Genomic DNA, 25698 nt, shown 5'->3' on the forward strand with positions numbered 1-25698 from the left:
GCATCCATTACAACAAGGTGGCAGGAGAAGTATTTGTCAGCTTATGTGCAGGCTTTTGGTTGATAGAGTAAATGTGTTTGCAGAAGTAATTAGGTGGGGTTCATTGAATACTTCTGTTCCTCTAACCTCTTCCCATAAAGTTAACTCAACCTGGTAGTGTGCTGTTTAATATCCGCAAAATAAACAGGTATAATCCTTTCCTGTTCTTTGACTTCTCCTAATTTTGCACCAACATGTGATGTACAATGAACAATGATGAAAATCAGTAACTGTACATCAATGAACACAGGAGTTGTTACTCCACAGCTAAAAACACTCTTTTTCTCTATGGACTTCTTCTGACCAAAGCAGGCATGGAGGCAGGCCAGGCTTCCTCACAGCACCCTCTGCTGGACAACTTAATTACTTTAATATGTCTGAAGCATTTCTAGGCTGGATATTTTGAACCTGAACACATTTTTAATGTTTAAGATTGAATTGTCACCTATAACAGCACTACAGGGTTACCCTGTGTGGTTATGTTAAAGAAAAAAATTGCATTTATTTATTTACTACTTTTGGTCAATTTTTTATGTAAACAGTATTTTTAACAAATGTCATATAGTTTCTAGCATTAGTTATGTAAAAAAAACTCTTCCATAATGAAACAAAATTGGCATGGAAACTAAAATATGTCTGAATTAATCAATATCCAAATTAATCGAATTGGAACCTTGTGAATCGGAATGGAATCAATTCAAGAAATCAGCGGTGATACCCCCAGCAACACACCCTCTTTCAGCTTGTGGGTATTAGGGAATGCCAACAACCACTACAAGCAATTCTTTAAGCTCAGTCTCCACATTAGTCCAAATTAAAGTACCAGCCTGAATTTTGCCATTTTTTTTATATTCTTTTGTGCACTGGGTTCTTCTATTATTTATGGATATTAGCAGGGGGTGGAAAGTGTGGTGCATGTGCAGTGTGCCCCAACCAGAGTACAACTCTGGTTCGTCTGTGTGTTGATCATACTATGAGAAATTCAATTGAGTGCAGTTTAGTCAAATTAGCATGTATACCCTCCACCCATCTTCTACCACTTTATCCTCCACATGAGGGTCGCAGGGGGCGCTGTGCCAATCCCAGCTGAAATAGGGCAAAAGGCGGGGTACACCATAGACAGATCACCAGTCCATCACAGGGACATACCGTAAATTTATATAACACTGTGTAAACATACTGGGTGATTGTAATTAGTCAATACCTCATATGACCACACTACAAAAAAATCTGAACTATCCCTTTAACAAGACCGCAGCTTAATGAAAATTATATCGAGCCAAATAATGTAGTTGTGATAGTTGTCTGTGCTTTTCCACAGTTCCTCTCTCCATAACACAATGACAGGAATAAGTGCAAGTGCTATATGCATGATTTCGAAGGCTGAAACTAACGATTATTTTCATAATCGATTAATCTGTTGTTTATTTTATTGATAAATTGAGTACTTGTTTGGACCATAAAATTTCAGAAAATGTTTGGTGTTTCCCAAACCTGGAAGTAACAATGTTCTCAAATGTCTTGCTATGTTTATTTTAATAATTTCTTTGTTCTATGGCAAAGAAACAATTACATTAACAAGCTGAAAAAATAGATAGCTTGTTATATTTATTTAAAAAAACACTCAAACCAATTATCAAAATAGTTGACAATTAATATTAATAGTTGCACCCCTATAGCTCAAGTATAAAGACCCCTGTACAGATGTGCTAATGATGTGTGATCAGATATAAGTCTATTATAAGTCTGATTTATGTGTGTTTTAAATGACGACATGGGTAGACACTTCTGAAAGACAATCACATAAAGGCTGAGATGCTTTAAGAACAAAATCACATTATCACATACAACCATTATCAAGCTTTAGTATTCAAATGTAAGCGAGCTTTCGAGAAACCTCCATTGCAACGAAAAATGAAGCAACGTTAGCCAGCTAAGTTACTCACATACAACACAGTATAATACCAATGTATGCTAACTAGCAATGCTCATTTATTGCTTTACACAGCTGCATAGGGGACTCGTGCGAGCTGAATTCAGTTCATATGTGAAAAATATTGTATGGTATAAAAGAAAAAGGTGAGGTACTACGTGGATTCAAAGGTTAATAATTACTCTCAGAAGTACCTACTTTGCCACCACCAGCAGATGTTCGTAAACCTGGCTGGCTGGCTAACAGGCTAACAAGCTAACAGGCTATCGAGCGGCGCAGGAGGAGGTTTAAATGCGCTTACCTGTTAACCGCAGCTTTACTGGGCCATTTCTCCTAACTCCTTGGTTAGACATTCCCTTTTGTGTTCCAGCTTGATTTAAAAAAAAAAATCCACAAAAGTCACTTATTCATGTGTCAGCGTGAGAGTATTTAAAAAAAGGTATCTCCCAAAACAATCCCTCTGCTAGCTTGGGGTTAGCTTGTAGTATCACCATAGCAAATCACGCTGACTGGTGCAACGACGAAATGGTATCATTGTCATATCGATGGAACAACATCTTGAGCCAGTTGCATGTAAAAAAAAGAAAAATACAAATGTCTACGTTTCCAGGTGTAGCTCATGCCGCAAACCACGGGCGAAGACAAATCAGGTGAGCGGTTTATCCTCCATACGGACAGACGTCTGCTCTGCCCAAGCAGCTCAGGCTGAAGTTAGTGCTGATGATGATGGTGGTGGTGGTGAAGATTGCTCCCACAGACAGACCCGACAAGCTCGAGGAGGTGAGGAACAAAAGCATATCCGCTCACAACTGTCAAAATAAAAGCACAACTGAACCACGCAGCCAAAAGTATACTGTGAATGGCGCACTCATGGTGCCAGGATGGAAACATTTTATATCTAAAATATAAAAGAGCTTTAGGCAAAATAACATCAGATGCTACATATAAATGAATGTTACATTAAACAGCTGTTTGTCTTCTCCATTTCAGTACAACAGGTCACTCCTAGTCACATGTATCTCATCTACTAATGCTGCCTCTGTAGATGCATACAGTGGGAAATACTATCAGACGAAAATACTACTGAGCAAAATTAAACTGTGTGTGAAAATCTCAAGTTTTCCTTGAGCTCTAAATCTCATCCTCTGTCCAACTAGTTCTTTCCATGTACTGTATATGCTGCCTATTTAATACCAGTCAATTATCATTTTTGTCATTTATTTTTATATTGATTTTAGAAGGTATGATGTACTGTGGTTTCATTTTTAAATATTTACAATTTGCATCATGTTATACTTTTTATTTTGAAAATACAGTACTTTATTTCCAGGCCAAATGTGAAGAGCTTTTTGTAAGCAACCAGCCCAAACAATGTTTTGTAAATTGTTGACAATGGTTGGTTCACATTTTTTGACTTACATCTTAAGACATGTTTCATACAGATTGGTGAGAAATTGGTGAGTTAACAGCATGGTTGTACAGGGGGAAATGTAAATTTTGAGCTCATTTAGCCACTTAAAAAAAACTACTTTTTAGAGACATTATTTTAGAAGTCAGCCATAGATTCCTTTACTTCCAATCACAGACCTGCATAAAAGGGATAATGCCATAAACATAAAAACTATGATGGGGCCTTTCTGGCTGCTCATTCAACATATGAACCTCAAAACGTTTAATGAATGAGACACTAGTCTTAACAAAGAGACTTTTAAGTGTCTGGGTCCTCTTTCCTTAGCCCTCTGCTGTGATATTTAATGGAAGCATTAAACAACGTTATTGCTCAAAAAAACAACACACTCCTTGAAGTTGAAGAGAATAAGAATAAGCACAGTGTCACCTAGTGGTGTCAGACTCACATCCCAATCCCACAAAGAACTGTTTTTTTCCCCAAACTTTTTGTCATTTTTGACCAACTAAATCAGACACATCAAGAAAACATGAAAACATATCAAATGTATTTTTGGATATTTATTATAACAAATATTTGTATCCAGCTTTGTCTGTTAGATACAAAGACAAATATCTACAAAAGCAAATATAAAAACAAAGTAAACAAAAAATATATATAAATTATGTTACAAACAGCAAACTAGGCATATTAAAACTTGAAAGAGATTTGTTCATCGGGGATCGGGAAGGAATAGCACTCTTCTGTAGCCTTAGGAGACACATTTTCTTTCTGAAAGACAGGAGCAATAGAGGATTATAAAGTCTTGTTTTATGGGTGGTTTCATGGACATGGATTAAGATATACTGACTGATTAAGAATTGATATTAGCAAGAAAAGGGTATGTTGCAAACTGGTAACAGACAACTTTCAGTTCCCTCGCAGGCAGTAAATGGTTCACGGTCATAAAGACACAGCAGTATTATGACACTGGTAAGTACACTGGTACTTTTCCTCAGAGCAGGTGTTATGTCATAATAAGCACCCATGCATGAAAAAACATCAGGTGAACACTATTTGGATACAGAATAAACTGGGTCATCGGTTTTCTGTGGAAAATACATTCTGGTAGCTCTGTGAATAACGAAGTGAAAGCAGTGCTTATAGGGAAGTTAATATTTAAGCTGCATTTGTAATGTAATCTCTGTGGATCAATAGATCACTGTAATCGACACTGGCGCTGATCTTTGTTGTCCTCTTCTCAATCATTTTCAGGTTCAGATTTATCAAAATGTAGTTATCATTTCTGTGTGCCTGACCTATAGGAGCACCTGTTATCAACAACACACACCTCTTCAGAGAAAAATCTGTGGATAGTGTTGAAAGAGGACCTGTAGACAGCTTCGTTCTCATGGGACTGCAGTGATTCGATCTTTTCCAAACCACCCAACTCTTCAATTATAAGGCACAGTCTCTCAGCCTCACCATCTTCTTGTGCCACCTGTGTGGAAAGGGAAAAAAAGAGTTAGCTCCCCACACAATAGATTAACCTGTGACGGCACATTTAAATCCATGACTGTCAACAAACAATTTCCATTATTTAATCTCTAATACAAGATCAAATTGAGACCTGCCTTTAATCTTAGATTCATGGATACCTACTAAAAGGAGAAGTAAGGAGTAAGAAAACATTTTAAGGTTAGTATCTCTTAAATCTTTTTCCTTCCTTGCTGTTTTGTTGATCAAACATCAGAACCTTTTTTTCCCCTGCATCTTCCTTCACGTCTAGTCTATTTAAAAGGCATTATACAGTCCATGTTAGGCAGCACAGATTTCATCTAAAAAGGTATGATTCATTCTATCTAAAATAAGAGTTTGTTTACTTGTAATATATTGTGGATTGTGTCCAGGATGACCAAGACAATCTTGCTGTCTTTGGCATTCAGTAGGTTGAGCAGAGGCCCCAGCACACTGCAGCTGATGAGGTAGGCCACTTGCTCAACTGTTCCACCACTGACATAATTGGCAACAGCCCATGCTGCCTCCCTCTGAGTCCTGAAGTCCCCCTAAACAGAAAAGAGGTCTCTGATGTTTCAGTAAGTATAGAAATACTAAAGACACTAAGGAAATACTAAATGAGCCTTTGTACATACACAAATCCATGAATGTATGATTGATCTTTTTTGACTAGAACAGGTTAGGATCAACTGCACAGCCATTTAAAACAACCAATATGCATGTAAATACACACACAATAGACAACATGCATACACATGCTATTATGCTCAACCAAGATTTCAAGGAAAGAGAGAGTTGAAGCCAAGACGCTTTTAAGGAGGGTAAATAAAAGCAGAAGACAACCATACCTAAACTAATAAGCACAACATATGAGTTACTTGCTTTGCTTTCTCACCTTGTTGAGGATCTCCACCAGAATGGGAATCAGTCCTGCATTAATAACCTCCTGGATCTGGGAGCTCTTGCAAGCTGTGATGTTGGACACTGTCCAGGCTGCTTCTTTCTGGATGTTGGTCATGCGGTGACGCAGCAGGTCAGGGAATATCATTAGGGCACCTGCATTCAGAACATGCTGTGTGTGCTCATCGGTCCCAGTCACAATGTTGCCAGCTGCCTTCAGGGCTGGAGTCTGGGAAGTAAAAGGACAGAGTCACATCATTTTAGTCCTCACTATTAAGGAATTATATATTGTACAGCTGTTGGTGATGTTCAAGATTACAGTGCAATTTAATATTGAATTACTCTTTGTTCATCAAATCCTAAAGTACAACTAGACTCATCTTGTCCGGTAATACCTGACAATATTTTTGATTTGAACACAAACTGTAAACTAAATGTACTAAACAACAGAAAGTATAGCCACAATGACATTAAACCAACTTAACATACCAAAATAGATAGCTCATCACAGGCAAGAAGCTGTATGAGGCGAGGCACCAGGCCAGCCTGCAACACCACCTCTATTCTTTCATTGGAGCCATCAGTCAGGTAGGACAAAGCCAAACAGGTGTCTGCCAGGATCCCACTGTCGTCATGGTGCAGGAGACGTAGCAGGGCGGGGAGCACCTGTTGCACTGCTGTCAAAGGAGGGGCTGATTCCTTGTTCCGACATAGGTTGGACAGCATCCAGGTAATACTACGCAGGAAGTTAAGCTGGTGTGATGGGTTAAGAGTCAAATGTTATTTTGGAACCTCAAAGCGTCATTACATGATGCTTATACAACAATGCTTATCAAGCATCATGTAATGAATGATACATTAATTTAGCATTAATGCATCAATGCTAAATTAAGATTCATATCATACATTTTTAATCTAAATACAGGTGCAGCTGTTGGATGTAATTCCTTATCTTCCCAAAGCAAATATTTTTCAAAGGAGACACAAAAGTAATATAGGCACATTTTAATGCTCGTAATTACAACAGGCTTCGAATGTATCTGGTTCGAATATACAAGGTCTTCAAAGGGCTACAGTGTCATGTACAATAGTGCATCTCACTGTAACTATCGCCTGAGTTCATGAGAATCTCCACAAAGAGTAGAAGTGCATCTTAAACTGAGCAGTCATGTTAATAAAATGAAAAACATACAGGAAACAGAGACAGGTCAGGGGTTGCCAGAATGGCCAGGATCCTGCGGAGTCCACCATGTTTAATCACAAGGTCTCTGAAGTTGGATCCATCACCTGAGTTTAGGAGAACACATTCAGTCATCTCTCGTCACCAGAGCAATCACAGCACAGAACAAAGAAAACTGACATTGTGAAATTGCTTAGATTTACTTCAACATAATTTAGTGACACATATCAAAAGCTGTGCTTCTGTAAGCAGCCAAAACCTCGGAGCTGCTGAGATGATTGACATTGCTGCTGCAGCTTCACTGAATGAATTAAAGCTTTAAACTAAGCTCAAAATAAAGCTGGATGGATACATTACTAGTTGTAATGTATCTATCAACCCAACCTTTGTGTTTTTGATACATGTTAGCTAAAAAAAAAAGAAAAAACCTTGCAGTGTCTGGGTTAATCCTATCCTTCACTAATTGATTTGGCAGCTTAGTCTTAATGATGGAGGTTCCGAGCTTACTTGAGAGTGGACAAAGACCAGCATGACCTACTACATTGAAAGTAATGGATTTGTGAGCGAAAAAGACTGCATTGGTTCCATGGTCACCTTGTTATCTCGCATGAATTACCTTTGGATTGAGCTCAACAACACACTCACTGACAATCATTAACATACTTTGATTCAACTGAAAAATCCCTCTGGAAACCAACAACACCTGCAAACACTAAAGATCCTAACATATAACAAATGCCAGGAAACATGAAAATGAAACACAAAGAGTGCCTACATGCCTGCAATGTTACCCAGGGCACAAATGGCCTGTTCACTTATGTGCAGGTTGGGCGAAGACATCAGATTGATGAAGGCTGGGATGGCTCCTGCTTCCACTACAACGGTGGTCTCGTACGAGGTACCCGAGGCAATGTTGGTCAGGGCCCAAGCTGCCTCAAACTGGATGGGAGGACATTCCGACCATGCCAGGAAGTCAACAAACCTTGTGATGATGCCAGCATCAATCATTTTTCTCACAGGGGGGTGTTTTTCTCTGGAGAGAAGTTTTCTGAATGTCAGCAAGGAGAAGAAAAAAAAAGACAACTGAGATTTTAATCAAGGGAAGGTAGTTTCAAGGAAACAGAGTTATAGCATGTTATAGGTTATTTAAGAAACAGGTAACAGAGCCTTTAGTGGCAAACGTGCTCTTAATTCTAAGGCCACCGAAAGTTGTAGGTACCGTTTCAATTCCTCAATCACCAAGGTGTGTCATGTGAAGGGTCTGCACATTTATTTCCACCTGCCGTACATCCAAGTTACATTTCCATCCGCATATGTCCAAGCTTCTTTTGGATCAACAACACATAAATATTGCCTTGATGCTCCAGGTCATGAATGACAATCTATAACAGCAATATAGTGTGACCTAACGGTCAAAAAAAACTTTTTACACCAAACACTACTAGATATTTCCGAGTACATATCTCTCACTCTATATCACAGCCGTCAAAGATGTCAAAGTGTCCATGGTACCATTTATCTAATGAAATCAAAGTTCCACAAAGCAAAATTTAATCAGAGGCTTACGGTCAACAGTTTACTTCTTTAAAGGAGTGCAAAATAATTGTACCTGGCTGCCTGTGTGGCCTGCAGCTGGAGATGTGGGTTCTGGTTGTTTATACATTCTACGATCTGCTCCACAGACCAGCTCTGAGGTGGCTGCAGAAACAGAAAGCAGTGTTGTACCTCCTTAATAACAGATAATCAAATATTTAATACATTAAATAAAAATGAGATTATTTCATATATTATGCCTTGTCCATTGTGCCCGTCATAAGCCAGTGGAGAAGCAGAGCAGACTGAAAAGTGTTAGTAGTTGCTAACAACCTGTGTATTTGAATCTTCAGGTGCAGACGGCTCATCCAAGAGACTGTCAACATTCCTTTTCTTCAGGATCTGCTCATCTTTCTTTGCTTTTCGGAGCTCCACCTTGACTTCCGCTCTCCTGCGTCTGAGCTCCTGAAAATGTTGACAACCATTATTAGAAAGAAAAAGTTTATACTTAATACCGGAACAGTGGATGGTTATCAGGATAGTCTTTGTAGTAATGGGTGCTAACAGTAACTGGCAGTGCTTACATTCGCATCCTTCCCTTTGTTTTTGAACTGGTTGATTCGAGATCCATCGTCGCTGTCATATGACATTCTGACCACTGACCAAGACAAACATGAAATCCCTGTGGAAAGACAGTAATTTATCAATAAGTTGTCAAGGCAAAAAAGAAAAGAAAGGACAGGACTACACAAGGTTGAGACTGAGGAGAGAAAAGGATGAGACTGAAGAGACGAGGCAAAAATATCATGGACGGGGTAGTGTAGGAGTTTTCTAACTCCAGAAGATGGCAGTGTTGCAGCATTAAGGATACAAGATGCCATTACACTCCATAGAGGAAGAAGAACAGTTGTTTCAGTCAACCCAGAACAGGTTGAGAGATTCAGAAGAAGAGGTAATGGAAAAAAGAAGCCAGTAATGCAACACTACAGATGCCAATATAGAGCTGGGAATCACAGGGTACCTGGTTCATGATACCAATAATATCACGATACAACGATTCTGTGAAAATCGAGACAATCATACAGCGATACATCACGATATCTGTCCAACTGAAGAAAACTAAACGTCTGTGAAAAGTTAAAAGTTTAGGATTTATCAGTTTATTCACAACATAGAGAACAAAGTGCATAAAGTCTATGTATCGAACATGGATGAGGCATCTCTTAACGTAGCTTTCTCTGCCATTATCCCACTATAAACTCCCTCTTCTTCGGCCAGGTAACTTTTGCCCAAGTCATTTGAGCAACGCCACCGCGAGGAGACATCAAGACAATATCAATATTCGCCCCAGTGTATCGATTATCGTATTGCACAAAGAAGGATGACTATATAATCACCAAATCAATATTTTGACCCAACCCTATTAAACACCACTAAACAACTAACGAACCGGTTGTTCCAGATAAAAGCCAAGGTAACTAGTTGTTTTAGTGAATCAAACATTGTAAAGGAAAGTGAGGAAAGTAGTAATGCCACACCTATTGTGAACAACTATCAAAAACTACAAATCTGACCAATTGTTTTAGTAAACCCAAACTGATTGACAATGAAGGAGAAGAGGCAAAAATTGAAGAAAAGACTAATGATACATTAGAGATGCCATATGCCATACACACTAACTAACTGCCTGACTAGCTATTTCAGATAAGCCGATGCAACTAGTTAATATATCAACCAATATAGGAAAGGAACTAACTAGGCAACTAGCTAGCTGGACAGTTGTTTTAGTCAACCCAAACGAATTGAAAGTAAAGAAAAGAAGCGAGAAGGGACCTCCGAACTTCCGACATGGATTATTTATTTATTTTTCCCGTAAGAGACTGGGATGTGAAGTAATGTTCACACTCATATTCGACGCAGCGGTTGAGATGGGGTTTGAAAATCGTCAGTTACGGGTGTGAAGGCAGGAGTCAGGACAGGACACACCGCTGCTTGTGCGCCAGGTAACTAGTTAGAGAAGAACCGGCTGTCTAGTACATCATGTAGCTCCTCGCGCGCACAGTCTGCCTGTCAGGTACACCAACGCCCAAAAACTCATACGAGAAAGCATGACACATTCGTGTCACAGGCAACGACAATAATGTCAACGACTCAATGAGTAATACATTTGGTTTATAGACGTTAACTCCGACAAAGAGAAAGTACGAATTGTGCTTACCTGACAGATATTCTCTAGGTTTTTTTTTCCATCATCAATATGCATGACGTCAGATATATGCCGCCTATTTCTTTCTGTCGTCTAATTGGTCAGTTTGCTAAAAGCTCCTCCCCATCATTCGTGGTAAGAAGAGGGGAAAAAAAACACATCAAACAACAGAACCGCAGTCAAGGCGACCTCAGTCAGTATCGCGAGTTACACGGTCACAGTGTGTGATAATGGACTCCTGTGTGTTGCTGGAATGGATTAAATGCATTTATTAATCAGCCAACAGAATTGTCTCTCGAGCTATGTGATTTGTTAAAAAGCGCTTTATGCATACTACGTGGCGCGATGACCCAGTGGCCTAATGGATAAGGCATCAGCCTCCGGAGCTGGGGATTGTGGGTTCGAGTCCCATCTGGGTCGACTTTAGTTAAATTTTTAAGTAGAATGTAGAGAAGGTGAACATTTCTCTTCATTTCCCTCATGCTATATAGAGCGTCATTTCCATAACTTAACTCAAGTTGTGCTTTTGTGATTGATAATTTTATTGTCAATTTTGCCATAACAAAAGGAGACGGACCTGAAATGAAAAGTTTAATACATAAACATCCATCCAAGCATCCAGTACTGCCTAGCTAGATCTTACGTTTTATCCTTTCCATCTAAAAAAGGTCCATGTGCTATCACATTTGATAACCAATATCCCAGGTACGCTGGATGAAATTACATTATGTGGTTATCGAAATCATGAAGATAAAATGAGAAATGATGTACCTTTAATTTAAATATCCTGAGACTTACCTTATACGTTGTTTTAAAAAAGAAATAAAACAGAATCCAGTTCTGAAAATAAATATAGATAAATGAATAAATCACATCTCACATTACCTTCTCATTATTCCAATGTTAAATTTCTCCTCATGTTTACATGTTTACTGATTGTTCTTCTGTAACTGTGACAACTAGAAAACAACTGACTCTATTCACGTTAGGTTAATGTCAAGTTTAGTGGGTTTCTTTTTCATTTTGGTAACTTTAGTTTGAGAGTATTCACTGGAAATTCTCAAATCTTGGCCCAGCAGAGGGCAGTGAAAACCCATGCATGTACAGTACCTACCTACGCCATCAAAGCAGTATAAGTTTAAACATACCCTGAAATTGTGTTTATATTGTCTCCTAAAATGTCAAAATTAAGAAAAATAGGGTCAGGCCTATAAACCATACATTCTGAAGATTATGAACATTATTTTGGACTACACATGTGAAGCTAAACCTTTTTTTAAACAAAAATCCAATTCAGAAAATGTCCCTTAGAAGAAGCAGGACCATGTTTCGCCTGGCAACAACCATTTATGAATGAAATGAGTGTCGCACCGTGTGTGGGACGTCCCACCACCCCCCTCTCCTACCTCACGGCAGACGTGGGCCATATAAAAGTCCCAGGAATCCCAGTTCTGGAGCAGAACTTCAAGTGTGTCCACAGTGAACATCCAGGATGGCAGAGATTATTTTGACTCTCTTGTTTCTGGGGTTTCCGCTTTACCACGCCGAAGAGCACTTTGTTAACGGTGAGTGTAAACTCAGATGAATTCACATAGAAGAGCTTTGGCCGTTTTAGATTGTCTTCACATGGTGCTTTACACCTCTTAACACGCTTTTTTAATAATGAGAACAAATAACAATAAGTTATAGAATTCTCTTCTGTTGTAATTTATTGTTTGCTTTTAAACACAGGATATTTGGCTATGGATTTACTTTGTGAATACAAATGATAGCACTGTTATTTCAATATCAATAAAAATCCTTACAAAGGATTAAATCTGAAAATAATTTGATTATTTCAAACGGTCAATGATTGTCATAATGTGTCAGTATTAAAATCACATTATTCATCAAAACATTCATCATGACTTAAACAAAAGAAAAGTAAACTAAAGAGGGTTTGTCATAAAGGTCGACAGCTATTATGTAAATTAAATGAACCCTTTTTTGTAGTCTACTTATGGTATTGATGTCCTTCATCATACTTTATTAGCTGAGTGCACTTCTTTCTCTGTTTAAACCCAGAGCTGTACACCCTGATAGAGAAGGGCCAGAGCAGCTTTGTGGATCCGGCTCTGAGCAACCAGACCAGGCTGGTGGTGAAAGAGCCTTCCCTGCCCATCAATGAACCTCTGGAGAAAAGCAGCAAGGCCAGCGAGTCCAAATTTGCCCTGCATCCTCATCCTCCAGCCGTGTGGCCCAAGCACAGGGACCTGGCCCCTGTCCCTCGCCACCACACTCCCCACAACAAGAGCAAGAAAGGCCCCAAGAGTGACCGTCTGCTGGAGCACAACAGCGAGAAAACCAGGGGCGAGGCCACTGGTCTGCTTCCCAAAACCTCATTGACGGGATCCACAGCAGCTGCCTCCAACCGCACCATGCAGAGAAGCAACCAGGACACCCAGTCTAACGTCAGTCCTCCTCAGCAGAGTGAACCAGAAGGACACCCCAACTCCAGACCCAGAGGCCCCCCCCACACACAGCCTCAGACCCAGCTGCACCAACCTGCTCCCCCTCCACGGAGAGATCACCCCAACCGACGGCTGGACCCGGAGGAAAACCGGCCCGGGAAGTCCAGTCTCTACCAGTCAGGTATCAGTGCAGCAGCCCGGAACAACAGTCGCCCGCCTGTCACCTTCAACCGACGCTCCTCCAGTCTCATCTACCAGTTCGACATCATGAGGCGAGGTAGAGGAGGATTTGCTGTATCTCCTGACCTCTGTATTAAAGGTCCAGTGTGAAAGAATTTCAAAAGCGTCAGGAAACTATGACGACCTTCACACACAAGAAAGCATGTCATCCTTCGTCCTTTGCCAAACAGGCTTCCACTTTTATACTGGAAACACTGTTTGTCCATTTGAGCTGCAGTAGAAACAGATGGCACAAAATGGCGGCAAAGGCCTTCCCCTAAAGTATATATACAAGGCTTATCCTAAGGTTAGAAAAACAAAATAATTTCTATACAATAGAACATCTAGGGAGTTTAATTACCGTTAATAAATGTCACACACTGGACCTTTAACACTGGCTTGCCCTCAGATTCAGCATTAGCTGTTTTATCTTTAACACTCCCTTTTGGGATGACAACATATTTCACTTGAGGGAAATTATAAAGTATGTAGCCAGCTGGGGAAATCTTTGATGCTCAATATCCAAAAATATTTATTACTCATTATAATAATCTCTGTTCTCCTTTGGTATTCACTATTGCACATTCATGTTGACAACATTTCTGTATTAGTACCAGAGAGAGGGGAAAGGCTGCCTCTGGTTTAAAGATATCATCTGAAAAATGAGGGTATAATGTTATATATTTTGTGGAGTAATGTATTTGCATGAGCCAAAACATTTCAAACACTATTCGAATTCATAAAAATCAAGATAACAGACTGTTCCATATTAGATCTCCATTTAGATATTCAGCTCTACTAGTTTTGTTGTCTTTAGTTTTTCCCATTTTATTTTATTGTTTGCGTTTGCCACTAAGAAATCAAAATGAGATAACAAGACTTTTTATTTCCATGACTACACACTTGTTTGTGGCGGAAATTTCATACGCCGCACTTCAACTTTAAATGTGTTTTGTTCAATTTCCTAGCATTATTCTAATATTATTTCATTTCATTTCACTATTATACAGGAACGTATTATTAAGTTGTTAGATTTAAACTGGCCTGGCTCAGCAAATAGTGATTCACAGCAGGTTCCTGTTGTGCTGCACATAGTGAGTGCAGATCTTCTAAAGTGTGAGACAGAATTAGTTGCTTTAAGATAAGACATGTTCCGTATGTGTTGCATTGACACATAGAGAGACCCTTAAATTTAAGTTTCGTCATTCAATTTCAAATATTTAGAATTAAGTTGGGGGGGCACACGGCTGGGTAACGTTGTTCTCCCTGTGTGTAAGTGGGTTTTCTCCCGGGGTTCTCCGGTTTCCTCCCACAGTCCACAAACATGCAGAGGTTAATTGGACACTCTGAATAGACCCTAGGTGTGAGTGTGAGAGTGAATGGTTGTTTGTGTGTCGGCCCTGCAATGGACTGGTGAGCTGTCCGGGGTGTGACCCCCTCCCCCCCGCCTTTCACCCTATGTCACCTAGGGATTGGCTCCAGCAGCCACGCGACCCTCATGTGGAGGATAAAGCTGTAGTGAGTGAGTGAGTGGACAGATTTTGACATTTTATAGATCATTTAAAGAGCAAAAGTGTGAATTAACCTTGCTAACAGCTCAACACAATTAAACAAATACAACTAAATCTTGTGTAAACTCAAGACGAATAGTTACATTTACTTCCTTACTTTTTTGTTTATCACGTATACGTATCAGCAAACGTACAGAGTTCATAGAGTTTACGTACTAAGTCAAACAGCTATATAATGACAGCAATGGTTGCTCCTCATCCGTCCGTCCCTTGCCACTAATTACAACCACTTCCCTCAAATCTGGCTGTCAGTGTGTGGCTTTGCGTCAGCAGGAGACTGTAATGATACTGATGCAAATCAAGAGGGACCGCGATGATATAGTGTTTGAGGTGGAAAATGTGAGACTGATAGGATCCCACCTCTTCCACATCTCTGCTGTGGAATGTGACGCCTGGGTTTTGTAATGACAACCTTGTCTTTTCTAATGATGCTCAAAATGGGAGTCACGGCTTCGTCCCAATCATCCTGCCCTCTGCTTGTCTTTCCCTCTGCAGAGTCCGACTTGACACACGACGCCTTCTGCATGAGCGAGTGCAGGAAGGAGAAGGAGGAGAGAGAGCATTACTGTTACAGTGAGTTTGGTATGTATCCAGTGAGAGACACAAAGATAGACATTGGCTTCATGTTTACCTCACACATATGAAACTGGTATTAGTTTTCTCTTTTCTCTCCAAGTGAGAAGGAGAATGTTCCCTGAGCAAATGTTGGATTATTACTTTAGAAACCTACATTGTAATCTTAAGCCCAGAATTGTGATGGTTTAAATTTGTAGAATTTGCTTTCCGTGTCTCCCAAACAGCTGTCAATGGGATAGTCCACGACATTGATGTGTTGCGGAAAGGGATTTGGCTCATCACACTGATGGTGAGCAGTGACGGTTTCTACAAGATGAGCCGTCTCTACGTGACCCCGGACAGTTTCTTCTTCAAAGTCCGCCTCCTGGTGCTGGACACATTCAAGTGCAGCAAACCTTGTCCTGATATCAAACTCGGTGAGGGTGGCACCCAAAAACGCTTCTGTTTGTTTAGTTGCATGTCGGTGAAGGTTCTCAGTCATCCAGGTCATAATCTTCTTCAGCAGTTAGCTGTGGGCGACTGGACTTGCTTGAGTTGAGTTGGTCTTCAGTTCTGACTGACGACCCGTTCATACCTCGTCTCGGGTGAACGCAACAACCTGAAGCTGGGAGGGGGGGTGAACGATGTGCATTGTTCAACTTAAAGACTCTCTAGAGGTTAAATACCTGGTTCTTCCCACTAGTCAGACAGAACTGAAGAAACCTCTTTGGATGAGAGGGGAAACGTATTCAACTCAACTCAAGCAAGTACCAGTCGCCCACAGCGAACTACTGAAGAAGTTTATTTATCTTCTTTATTACAAATTGCTTGACTGTGCACTGTTCCCCCCTCGTACTTAAAAATGTCCTCTGCTTGTTCCTCAGGGACCAGATACATAATAATGGGGCAGATCTTCCACCGCAGGCGCCACCTCCCCACTGACCTCCTGAACCTGCTGGCGGGAAAACTGAAGCCTGGAGACGGACTTCTGCGTAGCAACAGCTACGTGAAGAGGTTCAACAAGCGGAGACACCAGAAAGCCCTGGACGCCACCCGCTCCAGGTGTAGGTGAACCAAACACCAGACAATTGCGCCCCCTCTGTTGGGGAAGAGACTCTACAATTTGCCGGAACTGATCCACACAGGGGCCTTGTTGTTGTTGTACAGCGAACAGGGACATTCACCTTCATATATGGACTGCTACAGTGCATCATACTTTAACAGAATATGTTGAAAGACGGAGATATATTTTATTATTTTTCATCATGTGGGATTTTGTTTTTTTTAATTATTCATGTGTGTTTAAGAATCGCAGATCTGTCCTGAGAAAGAAACAGTATCATCTTTGATTTCACTGTACAATATTTAATCTCGCTGGTCTCTATCTTATTACTTATTTACGAAATTCAAAATGTTGTATTGCACTGAATACTATTGTTATATAACACCCAGTCCTGTACATGATGTCCATGTGGTTGTTATTGGTTGGCAGGAAATGCACTATTATTGTAACAGTGACCGGGGGAAGGAGGGAATGGTGGGCCTTGACATGCAGGAGGAGGAGGGAGGAAAAGGGAGCAAGGGAGAGAGCACAGGACCTCGACTTGTCATGAGAGAAGCTTATTTTTCTAACTATAATCATGTGTCCAAGATGAAATGTTTGCCCGACATCAAACAAGCCCACTCCGAATGAGGAAGGAGAGTATTGTTGTAGGGTCTAAGCCATAAGCCTAATCGCAGGAATCTGATCCTCTCTGCACCTGGACACATGATGATGCAGAAAAGTGCCTCCTCTTTGGGACTGCTCTTGTTTTCTTGCTTACACACAAACACACACTCCTTTGGGTAAGGCCAGAGCTCAGATGTGGTATTTAAAGTATTTGGGCAGAAATCAAAAAGGAGAGAAAGAGGGAGGCAAGGGGCCCCGAGATGGAGGAAGAATAAAGACGGTTGTGTAAAATGGCACAGGAAGAGGGATTCAGGCAGGAGAGAGGATGTCAGGTCTGTCTTTCTGAAGAAGAGGCGTCTTATTTAATCACAAATCCCTGAGCTCATGCTTCATATGAAAGGAGAAATATTTGCACTGAATGCTGATATTGCTTTATAATACAAAAAAACCCAATAAAATGTGCATTTGTTTTGTACTCTACGACCCTCAGGAGAGATGTTTGTCTTTAAAGCAACACATTCTTCCCACTGAAACAATGCTCTTCATTATTATCATTGCCAGTGATTGCATGGGGAAGTAAGATACTCTTAATTATAACCTGAAAACATGTTCTCTGTCAGGCCTTCTGGAAGAGAGACTGACTTGGGAACTTCGAGGGTGAGGCAGGCACTTTTTTGTCTGTCTGTCTGTCTTTCTGTCAGCTGGAGCCGGTTAGTTCCCAGGCTTGATGAAGTCTCTATCTGGGATCAGCGCTGGAGGGAACAGATGCAAGAGGGCAGGAAACAGGAGCCCACTCCACTATCACAGCAGGAGGACATTCCTCCTCTTGGATGTGAAGGAGGAGGAGGAGGAGGAGGGGAGGGGAGGGGAAGAAAGAAAGAAAGAAAGAAAGAGGGGGACAAAGGAGGAAGATGAGGAGGTGAAGGAAGTTGTTTGCTGTGTGATATCCCTCAAGCCACAAGACGAGGGCGAGGGGAAAAAAATCAGTGATGATGAGCTCCTCTGGATGCATTTAGTGGTTTGAGTGGGGAGTGGGGAGGTGGGGGAGACGGGTGTGAGAGGAGAGAGGAAGGTCAACCTTAGAGGTGACATTTGAGTCATGTTGGTAATTTGATCAGAGGAATTCTGTATGAGTTTAAATGGGGGGTGACAAGAGGTAATCTGAGGGGTGAACTTGCTTTTATCAACTCACTACAGCAGAGGTCTCAAACTCTTTTTTTCAACTAAACTAAAACAAGCTTTCTGATTTTTCAGCTTCTTAGATGTGAACATTTCCTGGTTTCTTTGCTCCATATAACAACGAAATCACTGAAACGGAATCATTTTGGTTTGTGGACAAAACGAGACATTCCAGAACATGATCATTTCCACTGATTTTAACATTTCCTGCAAATTTTACGGAGCAAACATGTCAGAAAAGAATCGAAAGATTAATCAGCTATGAAAATAATCGTTAGGTGCAACCCTATATGTTGCCTGTTTAGTGGTTTTATTATAGTTGTGCACATGTTATTATTTGATTTTGATTTTTGTGTGAACTGTGTAGCGATGCATGTCACAACAAACACTTTGGAGTTCTGTGAAATATCCCAATGAATATTGTTACTGTGATGGAATATTGGGATTTTAAGCTAATTTCCCACATAATTGAATTTTTTTTCCCCACATGACCAGACTCATTTCAGTTATGTAAGAATTGTATTCAATTTACACACATTTTTAACTCCATAAAATGAATATATACTATACAGTGGAGGAAATAAGTATTTAATCCCTCACTGATTTTGTAAGTTCGCCCACTGACAAACAAATTCACACTCTATACTTTTAGTTGTAGGTTTATTTTAACAGGGAGACAGAATATCAAAAAGAAAATCCAGAAAATAAAACAAAAGATTTAAATTACTGAGTGAAAATAAGTATTTGACCCCCTATCAAAACATTACTAAGTTCTTGGTGGAGAAACCCTTGTTGGCAAGTACAGAGGTCAGACATTTCTTGTAGTTGATCATCAGGTTAGCACACATCTCAGGAGGAATTTTGGACCACTCCTCTTTGCAGATCCTCTCCAAATCCTTCAGGTTTTGAGGCTGTCGCTTGGCAACTCGAAGCTTCAGCTCCCTCCACAGATTTTCTATAGAATTTAGGTCCGGATACTGGCTAGGCCACTCCATGACCTTAATGTGCTTCATCTGGATCCACCCTTTCGTTATGCCGTGGCTGTATGTTTTGCTGGAAGACCCATCCACCACCCATTTTGAGTTTCTTGGCTGAGAGAAGGAGTTTGTCACCCAGGATTTCACGGTACAAGACCCCGTCTATCTTTCCCTAGATGCAGTGAAGTTGACCAGCCCCCCTAGCAGAGACACCCCCCCCCCACAAAAACATACTGCTTCCACCTCCCTGCTTGACAGTGGGGATGATGTTCCACGATGATGTTCCACGTTCTCCCAATCATTCTCTGAATCATTCAGGTGTTCATTGGCCTGTCCATGTGCCTTCATGAGCAGGGGCACCATACAAACACTGCTGGATTATGTGTTTGCCAGCTGTTTATTGTTGGTAGGGGATCAAATACTTATTTCATCCAATGAAATGCAAATACATTTGTATCTTTTCTTAATATGATTTTCTGGATTTGGTTTTTGATCTTCTGTCTCTCACTGTTAAAATAAACCTACCATTAAAAGTATAGACTGTTAATGTGTTTGTTAGTGGGCAAACGTACAAAACCAGTGAGGGATGAAATAATTATGTGTGTGAGATCATTTCTATGACGTGTTTGTGAACAGGTGCTGCGTAAAATAAAAGAAAACACAACTCTTGTGAAACATGATGTCAAAAACATTACTTTATCTAGGATGAAATGTCCTATAAGTACAAAAGAGAATCTCTTCAGAGTTGCCACAATTTGTTAAAAACATAGATTACTTCTTTTTTTTTTTTTACTGTAGATTTGTTGTTTTGACATTACCCCACCCCCCCACCCAAAAAAAGGAACTGAGAATCTTTAACTGATATGAATAAATAAAACAAGAAATGCAACAACACAGGAGTGATGAGTTACTGCGTCACTTGAACCCATTCAAAAACCTTTATGCTCACAATATGCAGCACTTTTATTACAAAGGGCAATTTCACCTACATGTAGAGTTAACTTCAATTAAGGAGAAAAATAGACAATTAAAATATACAAGTGGGCTTAGCTGCTGGTTTGAAAAAGTGAAAAATAAAAGTTTCTAGTTCTCTAAAAATCTTTAATCTCTACATATTTGGACAACAATAATATACAATAGAAGTTACAAACAGTGGACGAAATCATCGTTAGATTACAAAGTGACGGACATCAGTGTGAAAGAGACAGAGACGAAGACAGGCACGACATTATCTCTTAACTCTTTAACACACACACACAAATAAACTATCCGGTTTTTTTTTCTTCCCAGTTTGAAAACAGTTTTTGAACATATAATTAGAGACAACTGCCTTATGTCTGCTCCTCTCTTACAAAAAATTATAATTGAACTTTACAAAATGTTCCCAAATATGCTAAAAATGTAGCTATAAAATTGTCTTAGAAATCCCACAGTACAAAGACGCCCCAGTCCCCAATCAGAGTCGACTCCCAGCCACGCTGCCACAAACCACGACATAACTGAGTCGATGCTGAGTGGAAAAGTCCATTATCCAATAACTTAACCATGGTTTGCGGGCGAGCTGAGAGACATGTGTGAGCCAACCTGTCAACTTCAATGAAATATACTGGAATACGTGGCTGATAGATAAGGGGAGGGAGACTTACAGACTCAGCCACTGACAAATACAGACAGGGAGCATTCGGGAGACTCTGTATGCATGTATATGTTTGGAGAGAGGGACACTACATTTGGGTTAGTTCAGCATTTCCTGATGACTAAACAATCTCCTTTCACACCTTGAAAAAGCTCAAGTGTGTAGGAGCTCAGCGCTACTTAAAGGAATACTTCACCGATTTGCATTTAGATTTGTATAACTAGAATAGGGGTAGTATTTTTGAAAAAGTGTGCTTCCCAACCTCAGTTTCCCCTGAGTCGAGAAATATCTTCATTACTACCCCTATTGTAGTAATACAGAGCTAAATGCAAATTGGTGTTGGTGAAGTAATCCTTTCACTCTCGTCACTTGCATTTCACAGAAGGTCAAACGAAGGGCAGGATGCAGTGGGTGGGACAGCCTGTGCTGGGCGTTTCCACTCTGGAAATTAAGGTGAAGTCACCACAGCCCTAAGACCCTTGAATTAGTTGATTGAGTGCTGTGCACGCCCATATAAGGTGATGTTAATCAGGCAGAACAATTCATCTGTTGACTGTTCTGATCTAGCTTATTTTGAAAAAATCAGCATTGTCAGCATTAGGCTTCCATCAAAGGTCATGTTGATTTACTGCACCTTCTCTCTTGGAAAGGAGCTTCACAAGTGAGGGCACAGGAAGAGGTGTGGTTAAAAACAGCTGGGTTCAGACAGATTTGATACGTGGCAGGCAAATTTGGCCAGGTCATTAATCGATTTAATAAATTAGTAGCACTCTTGCCTTTGCAGCAAGTCGGAAAAAGGGTCTTTCTGCATGGGTGTGTGCGTGGGTTTCCTCCCACAGTCCAAAAACAGGCAGATTTGGGGATTAGGCAAATAGGACACTCTAAATTCACTGTAGGTGTGAGTGTGGATGGTTGTTTGTGTCTACTTTTGCCCGGTGATGGACTGGCGACCTGTCCAGGGTGTACCCTGGACAGGTCGCCAGCTCCCCCCCCCGCGATAAAAGCATGAATGAATGAATAGTGGTGCAACATTGCAGCCCATCCCCCGGCATTTGCTCAGCGAGACCAACAAGATGGCTGCAATCTGGTGAAGAATTGTTCTTAAAAAGGCTCTGTAACATGAAACGGATTTGGTTTTGCATCGAGAAACCTCCGCAAACTTTGTTTCAATGCAATTGCAACCAAAGGCAGCAAGTCGGATTGTACGTTAAACGAAAGGGGGACATTCAACTGACTCAGCATCACGGGGCACTTTGCCTTGTGGCTCGTTTGGTGATACATCTGTTGTGTTTCTACCACACTGCACACACTGGTTACTGACTAGTAATCTGCCGAGTTTGAAACCTGTCGACCAAAACGTTGAACAGTTATTCAATTAACAGAGGGACATACATTCCTGGAATTAATAGATCGGTGACACCACACTCCAATGACTGGCCGAATGAACTGGACCTGAAAACCGACTGGTTCCAGGTGGAAGACGAGGACAGTCAAAAATACTCCTCCTTTCAGGCCTACCGCTGTTAAAACATGAGAAGAATGATCTCTATTTTTTAGCCTCTTGACACTTGATGTAATTTGTTATTTGGAGCAACAACTAATAGCTGATGTTTGTGTCATGAAAATGTGACGGGGTGACGTTTAAGTTGAATGTCTGGGTTTCTCCGGGGTGGGGGAGAAAACACATAGATGACATAGAAAGACACAAAAAAAAAAAAAACAGTAATCAGCTACAGGTTTGAACACAGATCTATGCTGTCGACATGGGATCAGACAACTTATCAGTTTCATCTTCTCCTTCTGGAACTTTCTTCTCATGGTGGGGCTGCACTGGTAGGAACGTCTGACTGGGACAAAATAGGCTGCCACACAGAGTCCATGGCTGCCTTGTCCCTGGTCTGAAGGTGGGAACTCTCCGTCATTATGTCCCACTGACGCTTTGGATGAAAAGGGGCCCTTATATTCACTTCTTCCCCCCCCCCCATTTGTTCTGCAATTGGAGGTGTAGCAGGCCGGGCTCTTTGACACCACTGCAACCTGATTTTCAGCTGGGAGTTCACTCTCCTCTAGAAAGGGTTGGGGTTCAGGTTCAGCCCGACTGGGACCAACGGGCCTTTAATCTTTCCGTGGAAATCACAAGCCTCGTCTTTCTGACACTGTTTGTTTTTTGTTTTTGTTTGTTTTGTTTTTTTTAGGAGGGAGCTAAGAGACTGCTGATTGTAGTTTGTTGTTATGAGACCTACAGAGATGGACAAAGAGAGGAAGAAACAGTTGGAAAAGTTTTCATTTCCTTTTTTATTAAAAGCTTTACAATATGACAAAAATATGCCCTAATGGAATTACAAAAACAAACAAAAAAAAAGTTATTGGATGCCAGTGGGTCAGACACTTTTGACTTAGACCAAGCAGCCATGTTGGTGAGATGAAAAGTGTATGATGGGATGTTGGCCAGACAGAGTATATACAAGCTTACCATATTAAGAAGAGGAAAGCTAAACTATATTTTTCTCCAGTCTATTTTTTTTTTTTTTTTTTTTTACACTTCCTATTTCCTTTAGAGCACATAATAGTCCTTCACAAAGACGATTGTGAATATGCATATGCTATATATAATGAATAAAATAACATTATACATGGGCACAGCCAGTTAAGTAAAACTAATACAAGTCATGTATGTTTTTAAAATTCTCGGCTAAGAAATGAGGTAAAAATGTTTTGTGGCAGCACATCGTGACCAAAACAGTCAAATTAAAAGATAAGTTATCTGTGTAGGGGGGAGAACTTAAGTCAGATTTGACAATACAACCGTAATAGCTTTGCTTTGTTTTTCCTAACTAAATCTCAAGAAAGAGAATAGCAAACCTATTTTTTGCCTCATATCCAACTCAGATGTAAACAAAAATATCAGTCATTTGACAAGAGTAAGAAAATACATTTTCCCTTGAACGTTTTGTGTTACCAACATGGCTGCCGTTATTAGACAGTAGAAACCTTTTTTTCCGTTTTCATTTGCTTATAAAATAATAATAATAATAATAATAAAAAAAGGAAAATCACACATACAGTGTGATTTATGTATGGACATTTTTGTACAAAGTTTTGAATGCTGTTTTGAACAAGTAAGAAAAACAGCAACACCCAGGCCTGTAAATGATTTTTGTTTGTTTTAAGAGTGACCCCGACACCCACGGGTTTGACATCACAATCTGCAAGAGAGGGAGAGAAATGGGGAGAGAGAGGAAGAGAGAGAGTGTGAGGGAGAATGGATGGTGTAAATACATGCAGGTGAAGCACATCACTGTTTATATGGCAAATTAAGCTGGATGCAAACCACACATTTACTACTACTACTAATAATAATAATGATAAATAAAATAGATAAAATCATGATAAACACGTATAGAATTGGACAAAATCTTGTAGTGTGCATCCATCCACCCAAAGCTATTATATCACACAAGGCAAAGGCATGAGGTGAGTTCACAGGCATCACTGAACACTTGAATGTTGTACAGGGTTGAGTTGTGTAGAAACAGCTGTGTGTGTGTCCACGTCATGGAAAGAACATGGGACCAAATTCTTGCTTAAAGTGTGTTTTGAAGTCAGAAACATTGTTTTGTTTGAGGTGTCAACTCAGCTCAGTGAAGTGTGTGAAAAAGGTGTGGCTGAGAGTTTGCATGTTGGTGAACACATTAAATCGCTTTAATGGCTCAAACAGATGAGCCATGTGTAAACGACACATCACTTTGAAATTCATACATCTGTTCGGATTCATCTCGCTCTTTAGGACAAGAGCAAATCAATCCTCACGCAGAAGACACAGGAGATGACAGAGAGGCCTGGAGGAGACGCGGGACGGTGACCCAGGAAATCAAAAGAGAGGAAAGGAGTCGATGAACTCCACTAGTGTCTGACAACGTTTGTTTCCATGAGAACATTTATTTTATTGCCCTTTTGTGGGGGGGGGGTCAGTCGGCTCACAGCACAGCTGGAGCCGCTAACAACATCTCCTGCATCCACAGTCTCTGACTGAGTTATGGCGTCATTTCTGATTTTCATTAGCATGGAAGATGGAATGTGGACAAACATGGGCACTGTTTGACACCTCTTTCCAATATTTGCATAATAAAAAAGATGAGGTGCGACATCTACAGCAAATGTGGCAACTTTCTCTTCCATGTCGTTTTTGATTTGTGTGTACGACTGACTTGGAACTAATTCTTCTGATTGTTATGACACCACGTGAATGCACAATCTAATCTATATCACCACCACCATCACTCTCATCACCTTACCTGCTGGCTTTGAAGCTTTTCAGCTTCTGGACAAAGAAGTTCTCCAGAACCTCGGCACACTGGTAGAAGGGCGAGTCACTGGGGTTGTAATAGCGGCAGTTGTCAAAGATTTTGGTCATGTCCGCTACAAACTCTGTCAGCTTCACGTACTTGCGCTTCTGTAACCTCTCCTCCATGGTGGAAAGGTCTAAGAAAAGGGTATAAAAAGAAAACATTGTTAACGAGTGTTTGTACAGAGCGTAACAGTAAAAAAAAGAAAGAATAAAACGCCACAAATGTAATTGAAAGATCTTGTAAAAGACAAAGAAAAAGGCAGATCAATGGCATTTGCAATCACCCTCATTCCACAAATCAGTCCGAGTCAAAGTAATTGTAGCTTATGTGGCATGTCTCTGACAGACTTAACTATGTTTCCTGTGAGCACAGTTCATCACTTCATGTGTGACAGCAA

General features: G+C 40.4%; 4 protein-coding genes and 1 non-coding gene across 14 annotated transcripts in view; 2 read left to right on the top strand and 3 right to left on the bottom strand.

The window, feature by feature from the left end:
- LOC131466704 (E3 ubiquitin-protein ligase SMURF2-like) overlaps positions 1 to 2716 on the bottom strand; it is a 51649-nt gene extending 48933 nt beyond the window's left edge. Inside the window, exon 1 of one of the 2 annotated variants that reach the window (XM_058640132.1) lies at positions 2274 to 2716. In XM_058640132.1, the coding sequence (XP_058496115.1) occupies positions 2274 to 2325 (52 nt within the window). In that variant the 5' untranslated portion in view covers positions 2326 to 2716. The remainder of the gene's footprint in view (positions 1 to 2273) is intronic. The other variant, XM_058640133.1, reaches the window with a different exon arrangement.
- A 1219-nt stretch (positions 2717 to 3935) lies between these two features.
- LOC131466351 (importin subunit alpha-1-like) lies at positions 3936 to 10808 on the bottom strand. Of its 3 annotated transcripts, none has more exons than XM_058639532.1 (11): positions 10709 to 10808; positions 9075 to 9172; positions 8824 to 8955; positions 8567 to 8655; positions 7737 to 8005; positions 6970 to 7064; positions 6267 to 6530; positions 5773 to 6006; positions 5243 to 5425; positions 4751 to 4860; positions 3936 to 4151 (listed from the first exon to the last, which is right to left on the bottom strand). In XM_058639532.1, exons 2-11 carry the CDS (start codon positions 9138 to 9140, stop codon positions 4043 to 4045), a joined length of 1551 nt encoding a protein of 516 aa, XP_058495515.1. In that variant the 5' UTR covers positions 9141 to 9172; positions 10709 to 10808; the 3' UTR covers positions 3936 to 4042. The 3 variants fall into 3 exon arrangements, with proteins under 3 accessions (XP_058495515.1, XP_058495514.1, XP_058495516.1); XM_058639531.1 differs by having other exon boundaries at positions 4711 to 4860; XM_058639533.1 differs by lacking the exon at positions 5243 to 5425 and having other exon boundaries at positions 4711 to 4860.
- A 235-nt stretch (positions 10809 to 11043) lies between these two features.
- trnar-ccg (transfer RNA arginine (anticodon CCG)) lies at positions 11044 to 11116 on the top strand. The gene has a single exon. It is a non-coding gene; the product is annotated as a tRNA-Arg (tRNA).
- A 1051-nt stretch (positions 11117 to 12167) lies between these two features.
- On the top strand, positions 12168 to 17635 carry LOC131467011 (UPF0450 protein C17orf58 homolog). 2 transcript variants are annotated; one of them, XM_058640675.1, is made up of 5 exons: positions 12168 to 12261; positions 12761 to 13423; positions 15432 to 15518; positions 15737 to 15928; positions 16376 to 17635. In XM_058640675.1, the coding sequence occupies exons 1-5, from the start codon at positions 12189 to 12191 to the stop codon at positions 16561 to 16563; spliced, it is 1203 nt and encodes a 400-aa protein (XP_058496658.1). In that variant the 5' UTR covers positions 12168 to 12188; the 3' UTR covers positions 16564 to 17635. The 2 variants fall into 2 exon arrangements, with proteins under 2 accessions (XP_058496658.1, XP_058496659.1); XM_058640676.1 differs by having other exon boundaries at positions 12761 to 13327.
- Positions 17636 to 20152: 2517 nt separating this feature from the next.
- Positions 20153 to 25698, bottom strand: part of LOC131466376 (nucleosome-remodeling factor subunit BPTF-like) — a 41981-nt gene continuing 36435 nt past the window's right edge. For 5 of the 6 annotated variants that reach the window (XM_058639559.1, XM_058639560.1, XM_058639558.1 and 2 more), the window contains exons 34-35: positions 25248 to 25434; positions 20153 to 23191 (exon numbers count right to left, since the gene is read on the bottom strand). In XM_058639559.1, coding sequence (XP_058495542.1) covers positions 23155 to 23191; positions 25248 to 25434 — 224 coding nt within the window. In that variant the 3' untranslated portion in view covers positions 20153 to 23154. Of the gene's footprint in view, positions 23192 to 23228; positions 24159 to 25247; positions 25435 to 25698 lie in introns of those variants that run through there. The other variant, XM_058639562.1, reaches the window with a different exon arrangement.

This window comes from Solea solea, chromosome 10, assembly GCF_958295425.1.
Source record: "Solea solea chromosome 10, fSolSol10.1, whole genome shotgun sequence".
NCBI classification, from domain to species: domain Eukaryota; kingdom Metazoa; phylum Chordata; class Actinopteri; order Pleuronectiformes; family Soleidae; genus Solea; species Solea solea.